Below are 21,440 nucleotides of genomic sequence, written 5' to 3'. Positions count from 1 at the left end.
TCCCCCTGCAGAGAAAGGGTTCATTGAAATCAAACCCAACTTCAGCCCATTGGAAGCTGTTGACCTACATGAAGTCAAACATTTCGTGGTGGATGTGCAGGCCTACCCCCCTCCCAGGATATCCTGGCTGAAGGACAACCTGACTCTGATTGAAAATCTCACGGAGATCACCACGGACATAGAAAAGATTCAGGAAATAAGGTAAAGAAACACCCTTCCCAAGTATGCATTTCTTTCTACTGTTTCTCTTGGGATAGACTGAGGTTTGTGCATGTCTTACGACACAAGGATCAATCTAGAAAATGAGCAGTCTGACACGGCAGATACTTGAAATCAGGTACCTTTCATGATATCATTGCCAGGTGCTAATACTTTTGGTAAATATTTAACAATCAAATGAGAAGAAGGAACTAAAGACCTCTGTTCCCAGTGAAAGACCATTTCCTGCATCCAGAACGGGATGGAGGAAAGGAAGTCAAGTGGGACCCACTTGAGCTGAATATATTTGATGACGTCCACCATCTGTATGGCAAGGAGATAACGTATGATGAGGCCATTTATCAACAGAAACACATTTGCCCAAGGGAGACTTCTGCTGGAAATAGGAGTAGTGGCTGGTTAGACCTGGTTTAGAGCAAATGGATTCCCACTGAGGAGATAGTCTCTGGCCCCCATCTCTTACCTAGGGGTGGAGTAAGTCACCTTGGCCTCAGTCTCCACGTTTGTAAAGTAGGGTTAATAGTATCTTATGTCCTTCAAGGCAAGGAATTAGACCAGATGACATCTTGAGGCCTCTTGCAGTGTTTAAATTCTGATTGGAATCCCAGAGCAGAAGGTACATCCTGCACGAGGTTTTCTGACCCCACGCCCTCATCAGAAAGGATCCCAGAGAGGCGCATCTCAGTCTTCGCTTTCTAGCCCTCAGGGAAGAAGGGCAGACCCTCTCTCATTGGTTCGCTTCACCTTGGGACTTGCTTGCTTCTTTGTGAACAAGTCCCATGTGTCACTGAGAAGTAGTATCAGAATTTTATAGCCGTTGGAGAACAGCGATGGAAAGAGTGTCGAGTGCTCAATCTGGAGGGCTTTTCCGATGACACAAGGTGAAGGTGTGCAAAGATGTGGGCAGGGCCAAACTTTAGTTTGGGCTGTGAGGCCAGAGAGGAGTGGGGTAATAATCCTGGCACAGCTAACACTTGGGATGCTTGTAGGCATGCTCTCCGCAGGCCATATTGAGAGTCATGACAAGGCAAAGCTAACTCACCAGTGGAAAGGTGCAGGAAAGCTGCCTGTTAAAGTGATCCAAGGGCTCTGAGCACAGATTTGCCTAGTTCCCATGGTGGACCAGGGACCATAAGGATGAATGCACTGAATGGGGGATATGGCTTCCCCGAAGCTTTGGACTAATGGGTCCACCAGTTTCCTTGGCTGAGCCAGTGGAGACGATGAATGACAGAGGATCGTGTGGTGACCAGTAGCCGGGAGTGCTTATGGGGACTCGCTCAGAAAGTCCTGGCCCGGAGCGCGTCTGCATGTTCCCCAGAGGACAAAGCAGCCCACTGTGCTCCCATTAATGGTGCTGGCGCCTGGCATCTTGGGCTAGAAGACTCTGTGTTTACAGCATTATCTTTGGGGCCTCAAAATCCTTCCACACGTGTAATTTCATTGAATTCATTCTGGAAAGGACACTGTGCTGTTGCACGTGCTAGTTATCCCACGCTACACATAAGGACGACGAGGCGTGGAGAATTTCCGTGATGCCCCAGCTCTTCTCATGTAGTGACCAGCGCTCTTCCCATCCATCCCGTTGCTTTTCAGCACTGTGGTGTTTTACTTACTCATTTATTTAAAGATGTCCATCAACAGATGAATGGATAAAGAAGATGTGGTATATATACACAACGGAATACTATGCAGCCATCAAAAGAAATGAAATCTTGCCATTTGCGATGACGTGGATGGAACTAGAGGGGATCATGCTTAGTGAAATAAGTCAGTCGGAGAAAGGCAACTATCATATGATCTCCCTGGTATGAGGACATGGAGAAGCAACATGGGGGGTTAGGGGGATAGGAGAAGAATAAATGAAACAAGATGGGATTGGGAGGGAGACAAACCATAAATGACTCTTAATCTCACAAAACAAACGGGGTTACTGGGGGGAGGTGGGGTTGGGAGAGGGGGAGGGGGTTATGGACATTGGGGAGGGTATGTGCTATCGTGAGTGCTGTGAAGTGTGTAAAGATTCATTTATTTTAAAGATAGTTTTATTTATTTGACAGAGCGAGAGAGCACAAGCGGGGGGAGCTGGAGCGGGAGAAGCAGGCTCCCCACTGAGCAGGGAGCCCAGTGCGAGGCTCGATCCCAGGACTCTGAGATCGTGACCTGAGTTGAAGGCAGACGCTTAACCTGCGAAGCCACTGAGGCGCCCTTGTGATGTTTTAAAAAGGGCAATCAAATGGGCAAATACTTTATTGATGAACCCACACAAACACACAGAGCCAGATGTCATTTATAATACATGGAAGAAATCTTTAGGGGAAAGTCCCCCTTAATAAAGTATGAAGAAACAGGTTTTTCTAATTTCTTTTAAAAGGCAGTGCAATCTTGTGCTTTATCGGTATTGAAGCATGAAGTTGTTACTTTGTAAGAAGCCTTGCTCCATTCGCCCTGGTCTCCCTGCCTCCCCCAGCTGAGGGAAATACCTTTATTTGTTTCATTAGATTACTCTGAAACTTGCCATAGTTTTTTTAAGCAAGTAGCAGCAAGTAGGAATGTTAAGTCCTGGAGATCTCTCCATGTCAGTGTGCGGACTGTGCGTGCGTTCTTCAAGAGTGCCCCATTGTTTGGCTGTACCACCTAAATGGTGGATATTTAAGGGAAGCAAGTATTCTTTAAAAAGGTAAAAATCAAGGGTTTTTTTGGTATTTTTGTTTTGTTTTGTTTTGTTTTTAAGGAAAGTTGGTGGGATGTGTCTCTTTTTTGTTCAGAAGTCAGGCCTTAACCACAACCAATGGCTGTTCGAGCTACATAAGCTGTTGCTCATCAAGACCTGTGGTCTTCCCGTTTAAGAATGAAGTGTCTGTAAGTCAGACCTTCACTGTGTAGAAAGGGCACCGAAAATCCCAGAAAAGCGATGATGCGGACAAAAAAAAAAAAATAAAAAAGATGTTTTTACTTTCTACAAAATCAGACTTGAATGTGAACATGGTAAGTGTTGGAACAGTTGGCATCTGTTTGGCTCCGACTTGCTGACACCAAGACCTTGTCGTTTCAGGTACCGGAGCAAATTAAAGCTGATCCGGGCTAAGGAGGAAGACAGCGGCCATTACACAGTTGTCGTTCAAAACGAAGATGACGTGAAGAGCTACACTTTCGAACTCTTGACTCAAGGTGCGTCAGGCAGTGTAAAGATAATGTTAGCTCAGTGACTGCGTGAACGACTGCCCCCTTCCCCCCCCCCCCCGCCCCCGGAGAGCCTGGCACTTTCCTCCCAGTGGGTGAAGAGAAGAACAACACTTCACAGGAAACGCAGTGGGTGTAGATGTCACCTGTCAGGGAGAGTTTTGTTGGCCTTATGAATTCACACAGTTCTGGAAAGTTCCAGGCTGCTCTGAAACAGTCTGGGGGAATTCCTAGCTTACAACACCACCTGCTTCTCAGTCTGGCTCCTCCAGTTCTTGGAAGAGGGAAGTGATGGTTTTGGTCCAGATGACCTCGGTTGTTTCGGAGAGTTTCAGCCTTTTTGCTTAGCTCCCCTCACTGGCATCGACTGCGCAGTGGCCCTTAACCAGGAGGGTGTGCCTTGGTCTCTCTCCACGTTCACATTCAGGCCTTGTTCACTGGGTACCTGCCATGTGCCCAGGACTGCGTTAGGGGGCTCCCTTAACCCTCACAGTAAACCTTGATACAAATGCTGGTATATTTCTAATTTATTTGATCAAGGATTTAAAAAAAACCCTTTAAGATCTAGTCACATTCTACAGATGCACTTTGGTAAATGCTGCTTTACATTATATACTCTGGCTGAATCCATTAGTTAAACCCCAAGCCCTAAGACAGCTTTAAGAACCTTCTTGCTTTTCCAGCCAAATAGCCACAGGGGCCTTTTGCTTTCCTCACTCCAGATATAGAACACCACAGGACACAAATCCCTAAACACTGCAGCTGTGAAAATGCTCTTAACCAAGTGGGTCTATCCAGAGTGGAGCCCATAACTGCTTTCAGCCCCTTCTTGGAGGGTTACTCGCTTGGCAGGTCCGAATGCGGGGGGGACGAATTCTGAACCTGAATTCTGTGAACCTGGGGCTCACAGGAGTTCTGGGACCCAGACCAGTCGATTCTGATGGCCCTTCCCCTTTTGTAGTTCCCTCCTCCATTCTGGACTTGGTCGATGACCACCATGGCACTACGGGGGGACAGACCGTGAGATGCACCGCTGAAGGGACGCCGCTTCCTGACATCGAGTGGATGGTTTGCAAGGATATTAAGAAGTACGGAAACGAGAGGTTTCATTCTCATTGGTGGTCAAAACGTTTCTCCTTGATTCAAAGAACTTGAGAAGAATTTTCTTCCCTTGGCTTTCCCTTCTTTTGTGATTCTTCCTGGGCCAAAGACCCATAAACTCCAGGCTAGGGTCCTAAGCATAGGCCTGGTGTGCATGCGTGGATGGTGTGCGTGCCCGTGCACCTGTATGGTCATGAGCACTGTAAGGAGAAGGTCCCTGATTCTCACCAGATTCTCCAAGGGTGCCTCATCAGAAAAGAAGATGAATTTAAAGGACCACAGCTGTTAAGAGAGGATTTTTACTACCCTGGCCCACTTCACCTTATAGTTCTTACAGGGTGAGCTTTATCTGGTAGTTACTGGCGCGTGAACATAAATGACAGTCTTGTGCACGGTGACTGCCCCATTTGCCTTTCTGCTGTCTGGGCAGAGTTAATTCACCAGTTCCTCCTTTACCCGCCCATCTGTCCACCTTCTCTGATGGGCCCTCGAGCAATGAGCCCATGGTGACTGTGTTTGGAAACCTCGATTGTTTCTCTTGGGGGCTGAGGCTCCTAGACCTCCCCCTTCTTAGGGCAGAACGACAGGACTAGGATCTTAACTGGGGCTGGAATCTAGGTCTCATAAGCCAGAGGATCACTCCAACCCTACTGACACTTGAGGGGCTCTTGACAGTGCAGGTGGGGAGGAGAGGAGAGAGCCAGGCTTTTCCAGGGGCCGGGTAGTTGGGATAATTAAACATTCTTGAAGTAGAGCTGATCCATTGGCTCATGGGTTCAAGGCTTGGAATTGGTAGTCACATTTGATGGAACTTATTTCTACTTAGCCTGCTTCATCAGCAGTTACCTTTGAATTACCCACATACAGATTATCCTCTGTTGGGTCTGTGCAAACGAGTTTCGTGTTAATACACACATAAAATACGAAAGTCCACCTGTAGCAATCCCAGATGCAGGCGAGGTCAGAATGACTTGCCACTGTTGGTGATTCTCTCTGCTTTGCTCACCTCCCATTATCCCGCTAACTGGCTCTAAATGAAGGTCTTTTTTCTCCCCAGGTGTAATAATGAAACGTCATGGGCGATTTTGGCTAGCAATATCTCAAACATCATCACGGAGGTCCACCCCCGAGACAGGAGTACTGTGGAGGGACGAGTGACCTTCACCAGAGTGGAGGAGACCATAGCTGTCCGATGTCTGGCCAAGAACCTCCTTGGGGCTGAGAGCCGAGAGCTGAAGCTGGTCGCTCCCAGTGAGTTGCCCTTAGTCACCACCCAAGCCCCTCCTCCCGCAGGCAGAACCTTGAATCCCAGATGGGGTCCGAAAGGAATGAAGGTCGTCCCAAGGCAGAAATTGAGCTCTGAATGCTTTTAAAGGGCCATCTCTGGGCTTCCACATGGGAACCCTTTCTTTTGGATTCTGACCCCAAACTGCACCTTGCTAGAGGCATCTGAGGCATTCTGCTTGTCTAGCAGGATAGCTAGCCCGGCTCTGTAGTCTGAGTGTGGGGATGGATGATGGGGAAGGAGGATCTTCTGCCTTGTTGCTCCTTTGAACTGTTGAGACAGGTTGCATTCTTAAAAAAAAAAAAAAAATCAACAAAGCCCAAAGTATGATAAAACAAAATGCAGCCTTTCAAAATAAACTGAACTTACATGGCTTTCAGTCCCATTTATCAGTCTTTACATTACAGCCCACTTTCCGTCTAGAAGGTTAACGTTGTGGCACCTTTGGAACAAGTAATTGTATTTCCCTGGTGGACTTTTGTCCCCTTTCTCTTCCAAGGGGAGATCTGGGTTAGTGTCATGTATGTCGATGATTGAGAGATGGTATTGCCCATCCTTAAAATGAGCCAGGCAGCTTTGATGATTTTCCCCCAGAAGGGAGAGGTTTCCAGCCCACACACAACCACATCGCCTTCCCACCCTCCTGCGTGTTTGTGGAAATTTCTGCCTCACGCAGTCTTTCTTCTTCAGCACTGCGGTCCGAACTCACTGTGGCCGCTGCGGTCCTTGTCCTGCTGGTGATTGTGATCATCTCACTTATTGTCCTGGTTGTCATTTGGAAACAGGTAGGTGGTACTCTCCAAGAACGAAAACCTTTGAGGCCAATAAGAATAGCAACCTAGTTCAGGGCTTGGCACAGAAAAGGAGCTCAGTAATGATGTGTTGAACGTGTCAGTCCTGCTGTGTTCTGGTCGCTTGGCTGTGGTCAAGCTTCGGTGCCCCTGGGCTTTGGTAACTCACCAGTTACCTGTTATGCTCATTTATAGAAACCGAGGTATGAAATTCGTTGGAGGGTCATTGAATCCATCAGCCCTGACGGACATGAATATATTTACGTGGACCCAATGCAGCTGCCTTACGACTCGAGATGGGAGTTTCCAAGAGATGGACTCGTGCTTGGTAAGCGCCTCCTGGGGTGATCTCCCAAGACTCCCCTTTGATTTGGACATGACCTTTTATAGCCTTGTGCAGGAATTAGGGATCTGAACTTGGGCTCCGTAAGAGTTAAGCAATAGAAATTGGCTTTCAGAAGTATTTTTCTGTCTTGAAAATGAATTAATTGCATCACTGCCATGGTTTTTACGAAAAAAATCTCGTTCCAGGGGCACCCAGGTGGCTCATTCAGGTAAACGTCTCTGATTTCGCCTCAGACCATGATCTCGGGGTCCTGGGATCAAGTCCCGCATCAGGCTCCGCCCTCGGCAGGGAGTCTGCATGTCCCTCTGCCCTTTCCCCCTGCTTCTTCTCTCTCTCAAATAAATAAAATCTCAAAAAAAAAAATAAAAACATAAAAAAATAAAAATCTTGTTCTATAACAGATTATGGTGAAAGAAAATTTTACAAGTGGAGAGGAGAATGTGAGAATGTCCTGCCAAAGGTAGTCATTGAGATGGCTTGGCTTTGGGAGTGACACGAATTGATGAGATGAATTTATGTGACTGAAAAGGAACAGACGAGAATTAAATGAGGACAACCACACAGGGTATTTTAATCTAGCCCAGTCTGAGGATGTATTAGATGCTTCTTTAGAAATGTATATAGGATATAAAAATACAGGTACTTTCCAAAGCAAAACATGTAAAAACAATCAAGCCAACTTATCACAACCTTTTCAGGTATTTCAATCTTGGGCTGAGACTGAGTATATGAATTATTGCAAGGAATTTCTTTTTTAAATCACGTCGTGGGTGAATGAGAACAGGACAAAGACAAAAAAGCAGATGAACACGGGGGGCGGGGGAAGCAAAGGGAAAATAAGATGAAAACAGAAAGAGGCAAACCGTAAGAGACTCTTAACTATAAGGAAAAAACTGAAGGTTTCTGGGGGGGGGGGGGCGTGGGAGGATGGGGTAATTGATTGAGGGCACTTGAGCACTGGGTGTTATTTGCAACTGATGAACCACTAAACTCTACCTCTGAAACTAATAATAACAGTATATAAATAAAAAAAAATTTTAAAAGACAAGTGAAAGAGCTACAGGTTGTGTCACTGGGAATGCACTGGACCCGCTTGTCTCATTCCAAAGTGCAGCAAGGTTAGGTCTTCTTAAAGAGTCACTTAAGCTGAAACGGAACAAGATGTCCTATAGCTACTTCCAACAACTACTTGTACCTGGGAATGAAGCTTCATCATCTCTCCCTCCCACCATTCGCACCACTGTACCCCAACTCCCCATCGATTTTTCAGCAAGAGCCGAGGAACTTAAAGTAGTAAAATGTGGGGGAAAGGGGGATACTCCTAACATGCTAAGAGGCATTTCTGTGTGCCTCTGCTCCTGTGTGTTCCTAAGGCAGCCGTACGTTTCTGGGTACAGTCTCCCTCATGCACACGTGCAAACACCCACTGCTGGTTGTTAGTCCCTTATGAGCCGAGTCTTCCCGCGGCTGTTCACTTACGTTGCCTCCAGCGTGGAGCCAAGTATGGCTCCCGGGGTGCAGTAGCCCGTGACATTCCTGGTCCTTCCGACAAGCAGGTGGCAAGGACACCAGCCGGAACTTCACTTACCACGCCTCGGAATCAGCGAGGTCTCCTATACGGAGGAATTTCCAGTTGATAAGGACTTACTGCTGCAAAAGATGCCTCTGTTTGCATGCGGAGAACTGAAGGGTAGAGAAGCAGGGGGTTTGGGCGAGAGCCACAGGAAACGGGGGCCTCGGAGCCTGCAGACTGGCCCTGCGCTGGAGCTGGGAGACGGAAAGCTCACACCAGGGAGGGATGCGCCCTCCTCACTCCTGCCCGAGGTTCCCTTCCCCTTGCAAATGGTATTTGATGAAAGCAATTGTACTGATTTCCTTCCGTGTGGGCTCTGTTCTGGTCTCACATGCTGACTTGCAGGAATCAGGACGCTTACTCCATCCTGGACGAACAGCCTCCCTCCCCGCCCCCCCTCCCACTGGCCCCGGGCGCCTTTGGACACGCCTACCGCTGACCATGGTGAATAAAACCGAGGGGATGACGCCACATTCCACCTGTGTTAATGGTTCTGCTTGCTCGCAGGTCGGATCCTGGGATCTGGTGCGTTTGGGAAAGTGGTTGAAGGAACCGCCTATGGGTTAAGCCGCTCCCAGCCTGTCATGAAAGTAGCTGTGAAGATGCTAAAACGTAAGTGCCTTTTCCAGAGATGTGTTTTTTTTCGCTTTGGTGTTTTTTGTTTTTTGTTTTTAAATCTAGGTTAGTCCAGTGAATGTCTGAAAATCACACAGCCAGGGTGTGCCACATTAAGGACCAGTACTTGGTTTTTTCCGATTCTAGGTTTTCTGTGTCTTTCTGTGTCTTTTCTCTTCACGTCATTTAGATTATTCTCGTTGCCTGTATGTTGGAGACTCAGGAGTTGTTATTTTTGGTGACTTCTTTTTATCTTGAAGACTAGGTATTATTAGAGTCTAGACCAAGTTACTCTCTGTTTCTCTTTTAGACTCTTGGTAAATAAAATGCTATCCGGTCATGGGATTGGCCACGTTACTGGGTTTTTCTGTGAGGTAGATGGGTTGGAATGATGGGAGATCGATTTCTTCAACAGCTACAGCCAGATCCAGTGAGAAGCAAGCTCTCATGTCGGAACTGAAGATCATGACTCACCTGGGGCCTCATTTAAACATTGTGAACTTGCTGGGAGCCTGTACCAAGTCAGGTAGGCTTCCTGACCTGGGACGGAGGATGGAAGTCCTTCCTCTCTGCCTCCAAACATGCCAGCAAATATAAGTCCCCTGAACGGAGTTGCCTGACTTCCGCTGAATTGTTGGAAGCTCCTCATTTTTGAGAATCTTCTCGTGTCGGGACAAACATAGCATTTCACGGCATTTCTGTTCTTCATTTTCATGCCTGTTTCTTCACTGCTTTTGGTTCCCACAGGCCCTATTTACATCATCACCGAGTACTGCTTCTATGGGGATTTGGTCAACTATTTGCATAAGAACAGGGATAGCTTCCTGAGCCGCCACCCGGAGAAGCCGAAGAAGGAGCTGGACATTTTCGGATTGAACCCTACGGATGACAGCACGCGGAGGTGGGTGTGGAGTGACGTGTTGCTGTGAGTCACAATCCTCACCACTGGAGACGGCCGCGTCCCCATAGAATCCGGGTCTGCAGACCCAGCAAGACGTAGAGCCCCGCTACCCTGCCCGTCATCCCCTGATGCAGCTGGGACATCGCTATCTGCAGGTGTTCGGGACTGGGTATCATGCGGGGAGGCCTTGCTGAGAGGTTTGAATGAAAGCAAGAGTTGGAATCATTTTGGGAGCCATTTGGCTGTTAAGGTGCGGCCCACTTCAGGCCTCACTAAGTTCTGGCTCTGTCCAGGGAGGCTGCCTGCTGGTATCTTTTGAGAAACTGCCCGAGGACCCCCAAGTTTTGAGATTTTGCCTAGAGGTCAAGCCAGTGGTAGTAATCGTACCTGCAGGAACGTACAAGGAGCTGTCAAGTTGTGTGTGGATTTCCAGTTCTGTAAGATCAGAAAGCGCAAGTTCACTTTATACTGAGTTACTCGATGGACCCCAAATTGGCACTGAATTTATTGCGGGGCAGGAAACATCTGCCCAAGCCCCCAAGGTTGTATGGCCCGGGTTTGTGGCGGGTGAGTTGAAAACGGAGCGAGAATAAAGACAGGCACACTGAGTGGAGATGACCCAAGTATTTGTGTGATTACTGGTTCATGCTCATCTCACCCACTGGACTGCCCCACGTGGGAGGTGCACGCACATTGGTTTTGCTTTTGCTTGCCAGCCACCCCCCTTGGGGTGTTGCTTTTGCTTGCCGCCCCGCCCCCGAGCTACCCCCTTACCTACTGCACTGCTTTGGTTACCGTCCCGTCTCCCTCCCCCCCTGCCCCCCATCTGCTGAAGGTCGAATGACCACTTCCAGGGGGCAGCACCTTGAACAAGGTTTCTTCTTCTATTGTTACAGTTACGTTATTTTATCTTTTGAAAACAACGGGGACTACATGGACATGAAGCAGGCTGACACCACGCAGTACGTCCCCATGCTGGAGAGGAAGGAGGCTTCTAAGTACTCGGACATCCAGAGATCGCTGTATGATCGCCCAGCCTCATACAAGAAGAAAGCTGTGTTAGGTAAACCGTCACTGTCCACTCTTGGGTCTGCCTGTGGTTTAATACGATCCAGATTTCCCCTGCTCTCCCAAGCTGGGTTTCTGCTGCTCTGGTTTTATGAAAGAGCTGCAGTGGTACGTGTTCTCACGTGCTGAAGTTCGGAAAGGATTTTTGGGTTTTACAAAATAGTAATTGCTTCTTTGCTCATAGGAGTGCTCTATTTTCAGATAGCCATGGAAATCTGCACTTAAAAATACTCAGAGGAAGGGGTGCCAGGGTGGCTTAGTTGGTTAAGCTTTTGACTTTTGATCTCAGCCCTGGTCTTGATCTCAGGGCTGTGAGTGAGTTCAAGCCCCGTGTTGGGCTCCAGGCTGGGTGTGGAGTCTGCTTTAAAAACAAAACAAAACAAAACAACAACAACAAAAAACCCTAAAAACAAAAAACAAAACCTCAGAGGAAGGTGAGCAGAGCTGCCGTCCTGTGGTCCCTAACTGCGCGTCTGTGTGAGGGTCTGTGATGTGATTTCAGAAGTTTATGGCCCGTGACTTGAAAAGAAGAAAAAGAGTAAACAAATGCCATGTATTTTCACACTTTAAACATAATCCTCTTAAAGAATGGTTTATCCTGATAGAATTAGCTTTTTTTTTTTTTTGGTGTTCATGTGTCTTTTTTTTTTTCTTAATGAAAGTGTGGTGATCACTGATTCCACAACCCCCCCACCACCGCCCTGCCCCTATTGGCAAAATTAAAAGTAGCTCTCCTCTATTGGTTCCTAATAACTATTTTTAAAATTTCAAGTTCTCTAAGTCTCTAGTACCTAGGAGTTCAGTAGCCCTTGTTTTGAGCTGTGTTAATATCCACTTTGTGATAGACACTGGAAAGTAGACAATTGGAGGTTGTATTTTTCTGCCGAAAATGTTGGCATTTCTGTTGTTGTTTGAAGGAAGCTCTGTCTCGTCTTTCAAAACAGATGAACATGTGGCAGGATTGCATTGATCTATAAACTCCAGGGAGTCTAGCCAATGCCCATAGCAGATGGACCACCCCACTTGTGTGGGGGGGGGACATAGGCCCCTCCAGGTTCCCGTCTAATCCCAGGCTTGGAGCTGGGAGGACGCTACTGTTGGGTCTGATGTTGACGGGTCTTGTGATTCAGTGTTACTGGGCTTGAGCCCTCCCATTAGTCAATGCACAAAAGTGTTGAGCTGCCATGGAAATTATTTTGAAAATGACTGATAGGCTCTGAATGCTTGTAGGGTTCTTAAGTGAAAGGTACAATCTGTTAAAAAAGAATGTGCTTGTTTTGCAAAGCTCGGTACACAAGAGTATTTTCCATTGCTGCGGTTCCAAGTTCCACTCACTTGTTTTTGCCAAGTGGGTACACTTCCAAGCCCTTTTAAAAGATGAGCCAATGGGAGCTGTCGGAACCAGTGCTTCCTCTCCCCTCCCGTGTTGTTAAAAATAGTTTACATTGCTTCCCAGGCTGGACCTGGCTCCAGATGTCAGGGGAACCTGATTCATACTCAGCCCGGGCCCCGCTGGCAGGCAGACCTCTGCTTGCTGGCCTTCTCCTAGCTGGCTGGAAAAACATGAATGGCTACAGCTACTCTTCACTTGCCTGAAATTTTTTAAAAAGAAATGAGAACGGCTGGCCTAGATTACCTCCTTCCTCGAAAACCCTGGGACTCTTCCAGATGGGACTGACTGGGGAAAGTGGACAAGTTACAAAAGGAACTAAAGGCAAAGTCCTTGGCACTGACCTTTGAAGATTGTTACCTCTGGTCTGACTGGGGCTGGATTTTATTCAGGAAATGAGCCAAACGCTGTGAAGGTGGCTTTAAAAAGAGGGAAAGAAAAGAGGGGGGATTCCTAGAAACTACTTTTTCAAAGGGCCCTCATGTATATTCATCATGGAAGATTTTGCATGTGCACGTGTGTGTGTGTGTGTGTGTGTGTGTGTTAGAGGTGGCTGAGGTAACTTGCTAACTAAGGCTGAAAAAAAAAATTGGGGAGGCAAACAAGATGTGTGAGAACCCCCTAGACTGGTCCTTAGGGATACATGTGTATGTAAACCAGAGAGATTCCTGCAGACAGATTTCTTTTTAATGGTAGAACCTCGGCGTGGCTTGCGTACCCACCCGTGAGGTCCGGAAATGCTATAGGAAAAAAATGTTAGATCTATTCTCTGGACAAGTCTTCGCACACTGACAAGTGGCCCAGCCCCATGGGCGCGTCCTGGTGGGGGATATTTTCACGCTGCCCTCGAAGGCCAACACCCTTCATTCCTTTTCTGTAGACTCAGAAGTCAAAAACCTCCTTTCGGACGATAACTCAGAAGGCCTTACTTTGTTGGATTTGTTGAGCTTCACCTATCAAGTTGCACGAGGAATGGAATTTTTGGCTTCGAAAAACGTGAGTGTGTTCATGGAACAGAGTTCTCTGTAGATGAGGCCATAGGCGTGAGTGAGGTGGGCGCGGAAGGTCTCCAAGAGGCTGGTGGCAATGGCTGCTTCCCTCTTCCTTTTCCCCGAAGCATAGTGGGGAGTCTGGTATCATCAGGTATCTACCCTGTTCTAGAACTTTCTCCATCTTGGGAGTGGCTGGAAGGAGAGCCTGGAGGAGGTGAGCTCTCTGCTGGGACACCCTCTGTGAAGTAGGCCACGCAACTCGTGGCACCACTGTGAGGTGGCCAGTCACGTAGGGCTGACGTTGCCTAGTAACAGATGGACAGACAGTTGTTTTTCCCTTCCCATGCAGTGTGTCCACCGGGACCTGGCTGCTCGAAACGTCCTCCTGGCGCAAGGGAAAATCGTGAAGATCTGTGACTTTGGTCTGGCCAGAGACATCATGCATGATTCCAACTACGTGTCTAAAGGCAGCGTACGTGCTCCCTCCGCTCACTGGGCATGCTCGTCTTTCCTCACTGGGTCTCTAGAAGTAGATGTCGCTTCTGGCCCCTCAGTGTCCGTATTTTTAACATGGAGTCCATGAAACCCAGGAGCAGGCTCCAGGGAATCAGTATGCAAAGCGTAGGCTCTGTATCCAGACGGCCTGGTCATGAGTACTGGCTCGAGCACTTAGTAGCCTGGAGATTGGGGGCAAGTTTCTTGCCTGTTCTGTACCCTGGTTTTCCCTGTCAGTAGCAGTGACCTGATAACAGTATCTGTCTCCTGGATTGCTGTGGTGATTCAGTGATTTACACGTCAGATGCTTAGAACTGTGCCTGGTACGCAACGAGCACTCCGCGAGTGTTAACTGCTACTCCTTCGTGCCTGTGTACATGCGTTCATTTCCAGAGAGAGAGCAGCTCGGACTTGTGTCAGACCTGCAAATGGCGTTCAGGGCTCCTACGCTTTGGGTGAACATTCAGGGTTCATATTTTTGGGTGCTCTTTGTTGGGAGGACACAAGAAGCGACATTGACTATTTGTCCTTCATGAGTTACTTATTGCGCACCTGCTAGATGCCAGGCACTCTTCTGAGTGTAGGGAGCAGAGTGCTGAACGAGAAACAAAGATTTCCTGGGCAAGGTTGTTGGTGCAAGTTATTGGTCCAGAGAGAAGCCCTATTATTTCTGCTGCTGTGGGTCATCAGCAGGGATGCTGGGTTTAACTTCCTTCCTCTCCCCATGCAGACCTTCCTCCCTGTGAAGTGGATGGCCCCTGAGAGCATCTTCGACAATCTCTACACCACCCTGAGCGACGTCTGGTCTTACGGCATTCTGCTCTGGGAGATCTTTTCCCTTGGTATGGGCCTGACATCTCCGCTCATTTGGGTGGTTTGCAACAACACTGGAAGGGAAACACTGTTTTCCAAGCTCCAGGGTGTAAACGATGCTAAGATGCTTGCTGTGAGTCAAGGGTGCGGCCGCTGCTTTGAATGACGAATTGCCTGGTTGTGGTGGCTGCTGTGTGCCCACGCGGACTGAGCCGGGAGTCTTGGGGGACTGCACCTTCGCCCCTGGGCTGTGCCCCTCCTCTCCTTTGGGCTGAGCCAGAGTGACTTTGTCCCACTGGAAGTGTTCCTTAGGACACCCACTCCCCAGCTGCTTTTTCGCGTGGGACTGTGGGTTAAGTAGGTTCACTGGCGGAGAGTCGCCTCTCCATCGCTTCCTGGTGATCGAGGCTCAGGTGAAAAGGAGTATGCTGAAGGAATGGGAGTGACTAGCCTTCCTGGTCATAGCTCTGGGAGAAGAGAGGGACCATCTGGTCATTCAGTGAGTCAGTCACCAGGTCCCAAATAACGCAGGTACCCCGAGCTGCCAGGCGAGGGACCTGAGGGAGGAGTGATTCATGACACTGACCTTAGCTCCTTTGGAGAGGCGAGATCTCCACGTGGCAATAAACAGTTTCAACTTGTAACGGGAAGAAAGAAGGGAGCCCTGCGGTAGTTTTGGAAGGCTTTAGAGAGGAAGCTAACTTTGATCTGACCTTGGCCATACACAGTGAAATGTTTCCTGAATTCTGTAGGAAAGGATTTCCTCCCTGCTTCGTCTCCTTTTTCGATCCCAGTTTTCCGTGCTTAGATGTCACTGTGGGTCAATCTAGTGGGCGGCTTGCCGGGAGTCTTACAGTCTTTTAAAACCAGAGAATTATCTAGATATTTTAAGCCCCAGCTTTGGCTTTGGCTCTAGTTACTTGAACATTTTGGTGAAAATAATTTTTCCTTCCATGGGTCCGAATTTTCTCTTGATTTTCTATTTTGCTTTGTGTATGTAGATTCAGTAGTCAGATAACATTGAAAAACACTTGTGCTCTTTCTAAAGATGTAGAATTTTTGCCTCGGGTGTCTGGACTTGACCACCATTCAGTACTAGTTACGTTTAAGATTTGCGGAAGCCTGTGAAGTCAAAGAGACGATCGCACATAATTTCCTTGAAAGAACCAGAACTTCAAGTGGCGATCCCCGGCGTTTTTGGTAGATTCCGTGTCACCCTGAGAGTTTCAGCAGTGTCCCACGTGCTGGCTAACCTGGGTCGTTTCCCTCGGTTTTCAGGCGGCACGCCCTACCCCGGCATGATGGTGGATTCGACTTTCTATAATAAGATCAAAAGCGGGTACCGGATGGCCAAGCCCGACCACGCCACCAGTGAAGTGTGAGCCCCATCCCTAGCTCGGGGCCTTGTGTTCATGCCTGGGGGGTGGGGGCGGTCTGGGGGTGGCAGGGGTGCCCTGACACTGCTCCGCAGGCCCACTCTGGTTGTGTGTTCCCGCAGCTACGAGATCATGGTGAAGTGCTGGCACAGTGAGCCAGAGAAGAGACCCTCCTTTTACCACCTCAGTGAAATTGTGGAGAATCTGCTGCCTGGACAGTACAAGAAGGTTGGTCTGAGCCCCTTCAAGTTGGGTGGAAAGGAACCGGCAAAGGGAAGATGTCAGTAGCTGGCGGCTCTGTTGCAAGCAGCACTGTTCAGCACTGTTTCATTTTTATTTTATTTTTATTTATTTTTTTATTTTCAAAAGATTTTTTATTTTTATTTTTAAATATTTTATTTATTTTTAAATTTATATATAATTATTTTATAATAATTTAATGATTTAATTAAAATAAATATTAAAATAAAAATTAAAATATAAATATTTTATATTTAAAATTAAATTTATATTTAAAATTATATTTATAAATATATATATCTTATAAAATATTTTATTTTTATTTTCAAAAGATTTTTTATTTTCAAAAGATTTTTTATTTTTATTTTTAAATATTTTATTTATTTTTAAATTTATATATAATAATTATTTTATAATAATTTAATGATTTAATTAAAATAAAAATATTTTAAATATTTTATATTTAAAATTAAATTTATATTTAAAATTATATTTATAAATATATATTTTATAAAATATTTTATTTTTATTTTCAGGAGATTTTTTATTTTCAAAAGATTTTTAAAATTTAATATTCAGTGTTCAAGATTCATTGTTTATGCACCACACCCAGTGCTCCATGCAACATGTGCCCTCTTTAATCCCCACCACCAGGCTCACCCCATTCCCCCACCCCCCTCCCTTCCAAAACCCTCAGTCTGTTTTCAGCACTGTTTTAAAGGGACATTTTCAGAGGAGGAAAAAGATTGCTTGATCCAGTGGCCTGGCTTTCCTGGAGCGCTCCCCAGGCCCCTGGTAGCAGTGATGTCTGAAAACCCTCCCTTTCTGCAGGGCTCCCCTTTTATCTTAAGTGTGCAACACCTGTAAGCACTTTATTCTCCAGATGTTTGAGGCTCCGAAGCTACCGTGCAGTTAGAAGTCTTAGGGCATCCACAGCCATTCTGTCGCTCATTTGAATGCACTTAAATCCATGCTGACTAGAAGGAACAACCTCAGCTGTATGTGGGGCTCCAGCTGGTTTTTTTTGTGCAATAGGAAGCATTGTTCAGAGGAACAAATGTAATTTCATGGAACCAAGCAGGATATGTTAATGAATGAAACAACTTTCTGCTGAGATGCTGGGAGGGAACCAGAGATGCAGTTGCGTTATAAACTGCATTTCTACGAGTCAGATGAGTCACTCTGTGTAGTTTTCATATTTGTTGCTGCTCCTCAAAGAGGAGCCGTGTTAGGAGGTTGCGTGCTGAACTGAGAGTTAAATACTTTTGTCTCTTGATTATTTCACCGCCCGTTACAACTCCTAGAAGTGAAGCATTGAGGAGGCAGAAGGAAATTAGGGTAGGTCCATCAAAGGAGTTCTGACTGGGTTACGTAGGACGTGTTGGTGGGAAGAGACTAGAACCGTTGCTGAAAATGGGGTCTTTTTCAGTCAAAGGTCTGTGATTTTGGAGTTGGATATCTTTCTCCAGCATTTAGGGATCAGGAAGTTTTCAGGGATGGTGCTCCCCGTGGAAGTCCTTGTCACCTCTTACTGGGATGCATCCAAGTCCTGGAAAGACACTGTAATGGGGACCAGAAGGGTCCCTGCTAGTCCCAGAGAAGGGAGCGGGTGTGTGCGGGGTGGGGGGGGGGGCGGCACAGTCCTAGCTACCGGCTCAGAGAACGGACTCATTGTATCTTAGGGTGGATGAGAGATCTCTCTGGCAGGATGACCCTGTCCTTGGTGGCCCTTTTCCGTGTCCCACACCTGCGGACGGTTGACATCGGACTCTCAGTTGTCGAAATCCCGTATCTTTGAGGGAGCTTGGAGACACACAGTTAAGTGGGAGTTAAGTTCGGAGTGTCCTTGGCCGCAGGTGGCTAACCGTGTGAAATGCATGTCTGCAGAGTTACGAGAAGATTCACCTGGACTTCCTGAAGAGCGACCACCCCGCTGTGGCGCGTATGCGCGTGGACGCGGACAACGCCTACATCGGCGTCACCTACAAGAACGAGGAGGACAAGCTGAAGGACTGGGAGGGCAGCCTGGACGAGCAGAGGCTGAGTGCGGACAGCGGCTACATCATCCCCCTGCCCGACATCGACCCGGTCCCTGAGGAGGAAGACCTGGGCAAGAGGAACAGACACAGGTAGGGCTTCGGCAGAGCCCCGCTCCGCTCCGCAGGGCACCTGCTGGTGAGGCCCACTGCCGGCTGCAGAGCCCCAGGGGTTGGCTTCCTTTTGTAAACGCCTCCCAGACAATCGAAATGCAGCCCTATGGGGCTGGGCAAGGTAAGAGGGGGCAGGGACGTGCTTCTGAAGGTGGAGAGTCTCTGACCTGAGTCCCCAGGTAGTTGGATCAGTCACTGCAGCCCTGATTCTTGAGATACTGGAAGCCTCTTCTGCTTGTTTCCCGCATGGGTCCTGGGGCTGGGGAGAGAGCGGAGAGAGAGGCTAGACTGACTGACTGGGCTATTCCATACTGATGGTTACCAGTAGATCGTAACCCCAGCTGCACCTGGGGAGACTTGAAAACTGATCTGCATACTTCACCCAGGCGGGCAGGTTAGAATCTCTGGGTACCTGGCCCAGGCACCTCCTGGCTGATTTCTTCTTTTTTTTTTTAACTTCGTATCATGGAAGATTTCTGACCCGCCCCATTCAAGGTGACTAGTGAACTGTCAGTTCTCTCATTCAGCTTGAGCATCCATGATCTCTATGATCTCATGGCCAGACTGCCCAAAGAGCTGTTTCTCCTCTTCCTGGATTGTCTTGAAGGAAATCCCAGACATCCTATCATTTCCTCCATAAATACTCCATTATGGTGCCTCTAAAAGATACAGGCTCTGAGGGTTTTGAAGGGGCGGGGTGGGGGAGGTTGGGGGACCAGGTGGTGGGTATTAAGGAGGGCACGTATTGCATGGAGCACTGGGCATGGTGCAAAAACAAAAAGAAATTAAAAAAAAAAACAGCTGGAGTTACTAAGTTATTAAAAAGAACTGCAGTGCCATTATCTTGCTCTCCCCACCCGTTGACAACAAATTAAGAGAATCAGATGTGTTCAGATTTCCCTGATTCTCTCATAAATATGGCTTTGCATTTGTTCTGAGAACCAAGTAAGAGTGACACATGGCATTTAGTTGCTATGTTTGTATACGTTTGTCCTGCCTCCTCTTCCCCCCTTGCATGGTATTTGTGAAGAAACTGGAGCAGCTGCCTGTAATGTTCCCATGTTCCAAACGTCGCTGAGTGCATCCTGTAGTGTGTCTTACACATGCTTTGTCTCTTACATTTGCTGTCAACTGGTAGTCTAGAGCCTTGGTGTGGCTCAGGTTAGAGTTTCTGGCAAGCATGCTTCAAAGTGTACGTCCATTGGGAACTACGTACTGTCCAGCTTTCTCCCTTCTGTGACATTAACGGCCACCGAAGATCATCACCTGGATCCACTGATTTATTAGCACGGCGATATTTAGCTAGGACTAAAGCCATTAGTTTACACAGTCCCAAATAGGGGACCGCGTACCAGTTCGCCACAGTCTTTGCATAGCCCTTGAACAGAGGCAGGAGAAAATGATCATAGTGGTTCTTGGTTCCAGGTCCAAGTTGTGTATGAGTCTCTTTCTCCCTTTTCCCCCCCTCTTCATTCAGGAGACTCTTGTCCCTTCTTCCTCAGTCATTCGGTTTGCTACCTATAGTTACTTAGGCGGAAGCACGTGGAATCCATTAGTTTGGAGCCTTGTGATATTGGCATCCTTTGCTAGTGGTATGAATCAGGTAATGTAAAAAAGTACAGTTGGGTTCTTTGTTTTTGAAATGTGCTATGAGAATAGGAGAGATTGGGCAGAATGCCCTGATTTACCTTTGCTGAGGATAGTTTGAAAAACACGTTTATATTCTTCAGCAAAGTGTTTCTCTGAGCTTTGGGTTATCTGTGGTAGCACTTGACCCTGGATCTGCCATCCATTGGTTATTTTGTATGTCAGGGACTCTGAATGATGTTTCAGTTCTAAAAAGGTTTTGCTTCTAAGTTGAGTTAGGAAGTTGTATTGATAAGTAACATAAGTAAATTGCCCTGAACTTTTCTGGGGGTACATGAGACTGCACTGCAGAATTTGACATCTATCACATAGACTAATTTTAGTTGATAGATAGTTGTCATCTTAGATAATCAGAACTTTTGCAAGGGTGATAACGTTTGATTTTCGAATTATACAAAGTATGTCCCAGATGACTACTCCAGGTCAGGTGAAACTGTGGCTCTGAGAGGTGGGCTGAGCATGGGGAGCGTCTTGGTCAGCTTGGACTGCTGTTACACACTATCATAGATTTGGGGGCTTAAACAAAAGGAATCTGTTTTCTCAAGGTTCTGGAGGCTGGAAGTCCAAGATCAAGGTTTGGTTTTTCCTGAAGCCTCTCCTTGGCTTGCAGATGGCCATTGTCTTAATGTGTCCTCACGTGGTCTTTTTCAGTGTGCGCTTTGCGGGTGTCTCTCCTCTTACAAGGGCCCCACTCCATTTGGGTGAGGGCTCCACTTTAATGACCTAATTTAATCTTAATTACCTCCTAAAAGGCCTTATGCTCCAAATACAATCACAATGGGGATTAGGGCTTCAACAGGTAAATTAGGGGGTGTGGAGTATACAGTTCCATCCATCATGGGGGTGGGGATGCCAGAGCTGGGATGTTCTGGGTCTAGGAAGGCATAGTGGTCCTGTGGAATCCTCTCCTTGGGCTCAGGAGGCTTGGCCTTGGGAGGGGAGTGGGCATGAGAAAGACCAGGCCTTGGTTGCTGTAGAGGGTGTTGGGGTGCTCCGTCAGTAAGAAGGGAATCAGAAGTAAGCCCAGTCATCAGTTCTAGGTCTGCCTCAAGGCCGGTGCACAGCCAGGATGCCCTGGGGCTGAGTCTCTCTCAAGTTAGGTTCCTCCATGGCCACACCCCTGCCTTCTGTCTGTGAGATGCAGCGGCAACAGCGAGTGGGCTAAGGCCAGGAGCGTCAGTGCATGGTGGGGGGACTCCACTGCGGGGCTCAGCTGTCGAGTCCCCCAAGGAGGGGCCTTAGTCCAAATCACAGT

General features: G+C 47.5%; 1 protein-coding gene across 4 annotated transcripts in view; it reads left to right on the top strand.

Moving 5' to 3' along the window:
* The window catches only part of PDGFRA (platelet derived growth factor receptor alpha), a 43,669-nt gene that overhangs the window by 16,751 nt on the left and 5,478 nt on the right, over window positions 1–21,440 (top strand). For all 4 annotated transcript variants that reach the window (XM_045998315.1, XM_045998314.1, XM_045998317.1 and 1 more), the window contains 16 exons: window positions 12–201; window positions 3,275–3,390; window positions 4,364–4,490; window positions 5,561–5,754; window positions 6,479–6,573; window positions 6,775–6,907; window positions 9,006–9,110; window positions 9,529–9,639; window positions 9,861–10,014; window positions 10,911–11,077; window positions 13,353–13,468; window positions 13,814–13,936; window positions 14,690–14,801; window positions 16,051–16,150; window positions 16,271–16,376; window positions 18,276–18,517. In XM_045998315.1, coding sequence (XP_045854271.1) covers window positions 12–201; window positions 3,275–3,390; window positions 4,364–4,490; window positions 5,561–5,754; window positions 6,479–6,573; window positions 6,775–6,907; window positions 9,006–9,110; window positions 9,529–9,639; window positions 9,861–10,014; window positions 10,911–11,077; window positions 13,353–13,468; window positions 13,814–13,936; window positions 14,690–14,801; window positions 16,051–16,150; window positions 16,271–16,376; window positions 18,276–18,517 — 2,191 coding nt within the window. The remainder of the gene's footprint in view (window positions 1–11; window positions 202–3,274; window positions 3,391–4,363; window positions 4,491–5,560; window positions 5,755–6,478; window positions 6,574–6,774; window positions 6,908–9,005; window positions 9,111–9,528; window positions 9,640–9,860; window positions 10,015–10,910; window positions 11,078–13,352; window positions 13,469–13,813; window positions 13,937–14,689; window positions 14,802–16,050; window positions 16,151–16,270; window positions 16,377–18,275; window positions 18,518–21,440) is intronic.

This window comes from Meles meles, chromosome 2, assembly GCF_922984935.1.
Source record: "Meles meles chromosome 2, mMelMel3.1 paternal haplotype, whole genome shotgun sequence".
Taxonomy (NCBI): Eukaryota; Metazoa; Chordata; class Mammalia; order Carnivora; family Mustelidae; genus Meles; species Meles meles.
Note: the sequence above shows the minus strand (reverse complement) of the source record. Positions and strands in the feature narration are given on the sequence as shown.